At 40.7% G+C, this 3,847-nt stretch overlaps 1 protein-coding gene across 1 annotated transcript in view; it reads right to left on the reverse strand.

The window, feature by feature from the left end:
• The window catches only part of LOC106883862 (NEDD8-activating enzyme E1 regulatory subunit), a 29,980-nt gene that overhangs the window by 11,557 nt on the left and 14,576 nt on the right, over window positions 1–3,847 (reverse strand). Inside the window, exons 9-10 of the mRNA XM_014935000.2 lie at window positions 3,189–3,251; window positions 1,345–1,408 (exon numbers count right to left, since the gene is read on the reverse strand). Coding sequence (XP_014790486.1) covers window positions 1,345–1,408; window positions 3,189–3,251 — 127 coding nt within the window. The remainder of the gene's footprint in view (window positions 1–1,344; window positions 1,409–3,188; window positions 3,252–3,847) is intronic.

A 3,847-nucleotide genomic window follows, 5' to 3' on the forward strand; every position in this document is an offset into this window, starting at 1 on the left:
ATAGCTGACAGTTTTATCACCACAGCATAAAGCTGCAACAGAGGCCCACCTGATTGGTTGCCATTATTTATAAAGTAGCAAGGCAGCGAGCAGGCAAAACTGTTAGCTTGCTGGATGAAATGCTTGCGGTATTTCGCCTGTTACTATGTTCCGAGTTCAAATTCTGCTGAGGTCAACTTTGCCTTTCATCTTTTTGGGATTGATAAATTAAGTACCAGTGAAACACTGGGGTCGATGTAATCGACTGGGCCCCTCCCCCAAATTTCAGGCCTTGTGCCTATAGTAGAAAGGATTATTCATAAAGTAGCCATACATGTTCTCTTATATTTTCAATCTGAAGTCATTCTGTGAGGAAGGAACTGGTTTCTAACAAAGATTCAAAGCTCCATTGTTGTAACGTTGAGAACAAAGACAGAATCACATTTTGAACTAGAGAAGAGTTTTACATATTTTAACTGTTCCACTTACAGATTATAATGTGTGAGTGAGTTGGTTGATTTCTTTGTCTGGAAACCCCAGTTTATCCAGATTGTCATTTAGACATTTATTCACAAAACCAAGAGCACCAATGGTATACGTGTTAATTTATAATCTGGATACCTCGTCTGTGCTTGTGTCATGTAAAAAGCATTCGGTCCACTCTGCTGGGTGGTTGGTGTAAGGAAGGGCATCCAGTCGTAAAAATCGTACCAAAACAGACACAGACGTCTGGTGCAGGTTTCCGCCTGGTCCAGCATAGAAGGTGGACGTTAAATGATGATGATGATATAGGAGTTGGAGGTTTTGGAGTAGTTGTCCACAGTTATCTTCTTTCGTTTTACACCAACAAGACAGCTGACCTGCATGATGATACATATTCTTTCTTACCAGTTCCAACTCTCAAACAACTACATCCAGCATGCTAATTATATATCTTTTAATCTTTTTTACTTGTTTCAGTCATTTGACTGCAGCCATGCTGGAGCACCGCCTTCAGTCGAGTAAATTGACCCCAGGACTTTAATTTTTGTAAGCCTAGTACTTATTCTATCGGTCTCTTTTGCCGAACCGCTAAGTTACGGGGACGTAAACACACCAGCATTGGTTGTCAAGCGAAATTGGGGGGACAAACACAGATACACAAACATATACACACACACACACATATATATATATATATACACGTATATGACGGGCTTCTTTCAGTTTCCGTCTACCAAGTCCACTCACAAGGCTTTGGTTGGCCCGAGGCAATAGTAGAAGACACTTGCCCAAGGTGGTTGGTAAGCAAGCTACTTACTACACAGCCACTCCCACGCCTATATCATTAATTAAACTTTGTCAATCAAATAAATTTTTACTTACCACTTTTGATCATTTCTTTCATAAGGGTTTTCTCTTTGTAATTTTTAGGTGGTTCACCATTATGCTGGGGATAAAAGAATATTAATTTCAAAATTTATTACATATACATTAATCGATTGAAACAGAAAGAAACTCTTACCTTGTCGATACATTTCCTGAAATATATTTAAATTTTTTATACATGATAATATATTTAGTCTTGAGCAAACAAGAAATTAATATGTTAAAAGTCTTTCATTGTTTTAATGTACTCTAGAACATATTTGTAGGCTTCTTTTTTAGCCAATACTGTGTGTTTCAATGATTGCAGACAGTTTCTCTGTACAATATCATCATTGTTTAACGTCCGTTTTCCATGCTAGCATGGGTTGGATGATTTGACGGAGGACTGGACTGGCGAACCAGATGGCTACGCCAGGCTCCAATCTGATCTGGCAGAGTTTCTACAGCTGGATGCCCTTCCTAACGCCAATCACTCCGAGAGTGTAGTGGATGCTTTTACCTGCCACCGGCACGAAGGCCAGTTAGGCAGTACTGGCAATGGCCACGCTCAAATGGTGTTTTTTACGTGCCACCTGCACAGGAGCCAGTCCAGCGGCACTGGCAACGACCTCGCTCGAATGTTTTTTCACGTGCCACTGGCACAAGTGCCAGTAAGGTGACGCTGGTAACGATCATGCTCAAATGGTGCTATTTACATGCCACTGGCACGGAAGCCAGACAGCTGCTCTGGCAATGATCACGCTTGGTCGGTGCTCGTGCCATCACGATTTCGATTTCACTTGCCCCAACAGGTCTTCGCAAGCCGAGTTTAGTGTCCAATGAAGGAGAGGTTGGCATGGGTGCCAGTCGTCGAATTTGGATCGATTTCATTTGCCTCAACAGGTCTTCACAAACAGAGTTTAGTATCCTATGCTGTTTTTTTAAAAATTATTTTAGCGATTGTGGATAAAAAAATATGGTCCTTTGTTTGTCTGTTTCAAAACTCTGAAAAATCTGTCAACACCACCGTTATTTAATGTCCACTAGTCCTTGCTTGCATGGGATTGGATGAAATTTGTTGAGGCAAATTTTCTATGGCAGGATGCCTTTACTGATGCCAACTCCAACCAGTTTCCAAACAACGTTACATTTCTCTGCATGGCCAGACATGCTTTTTTCCAATCCATGCCAGAAAACTGCTGGCATGGATTGGATAGTTTGACATAAACTGGTAAGCCAGAGGGCTGCACCAGGCTGTAGTCGTTTGTTTTGCTTGGTTTCTCTGGCCAGATGCCCTTCCTAACACCAACCATTTTACAGAGTGTATTGGGGGCTTTTTACATGGCACCAGCGCAGGTGCTTTTTACATGTGGCGCTGGCATGAGTGCTTTTGATGTGGTGCTGGATGCTTGTTTATGGGATATCAAAACATACACATATACATAACGGGCTTCTTCCAGTTTCCATGAACCTAATCCGCTTACAAGATTTAGGATGACCTGGCACTATAGTACACACTTGCTCAAAGTACCGTGCAGTGGGACTGAACCCAAGATAACATGTTTGGGCAGTAAGCTTCTTAACCATGCAGCCCTGCCTGTGTCTCTTGTGGCCCTTATAATCAACATCGAAGTAACAGCAAGTGGATAACAAAAGGGGTTTAGCAAGTTGACAAGTTAGTTAGAAGTTATATATTTTTCTGAGCAAAAAACCCCACCACAAAAACTCAAGTAACTATTCCATGAAGATTCATCTTACGCAACATAAAGATAGGCTACATGTTATGCAACATGGGTTGCTATGGTTACATGAAGTAAATATGATAGAAAGTTATTAAGATAAATATTTTAAAACTTACTGACCTCGTCTTTCCATTTCTGCAAATATTTATATATTATGACCAACCAAGGTACATGACTGTGTTCCTGACAAATAATGAAAATAATGAGTAGAGAGGGCATGTTATTAACGAGATTGTGAATGGCAATGAAAGGAGTTTGATAAACCTGACTGAGTGATTGACTGACCAAATGATTAAGCAAACAACTGATCAGTCAATTGGTTGAATAGTTAATTGATTATCAAATAAATAATGAAGAAGTGAAATAGAACCAAGCACATGCGCACACACACATATATATATGAGGGTGAGTCAAAAAGTAATGCCATTTTGTCTAGGACAGGTATAATTGCCAACACAGGAACATGTATCATACATCAAAATGAAGCTGGTCCTCTGTGGATCACATCCCTACTTCTCAACATAGTCACCGTTTCTCTCAATAGCAATGTTCCACCTTCAAATGAGAGCATGTATCCCTGCCCTGTAAAATTCTGTTGACTGTTATTTGAGCCACTTCTTCACTACAGTTTTCACTTCCTCGTCACTGGAATAATGTTTGCCTCTCAAACCCTCTTTCATGGGGCCGAAGAGATGACAGTCCAGTGACGAGGAAGTGAAAACTGTAGTGAAGAAGTGGCTCAAAGAACAGTCAACAGAATTTTACAGGGCAGGGATACA

Source organism: Octopus bimaculoides, chromosome 1 (genome assembly GCF_001194135.2).
Source record: "Octopus bimaculoides isolate UCB-OBI-ISO-001 chromosome 1, ASM119413v2, whole genome shotgun sequence".
Classification (NCBI taxonomy): domain Eukaryota; kingdom Metazoa; phylum Mollusca; class Cephalopoda; order Octopoda; family Octopodidae; genus Octopus; species Octopus bimaculoides.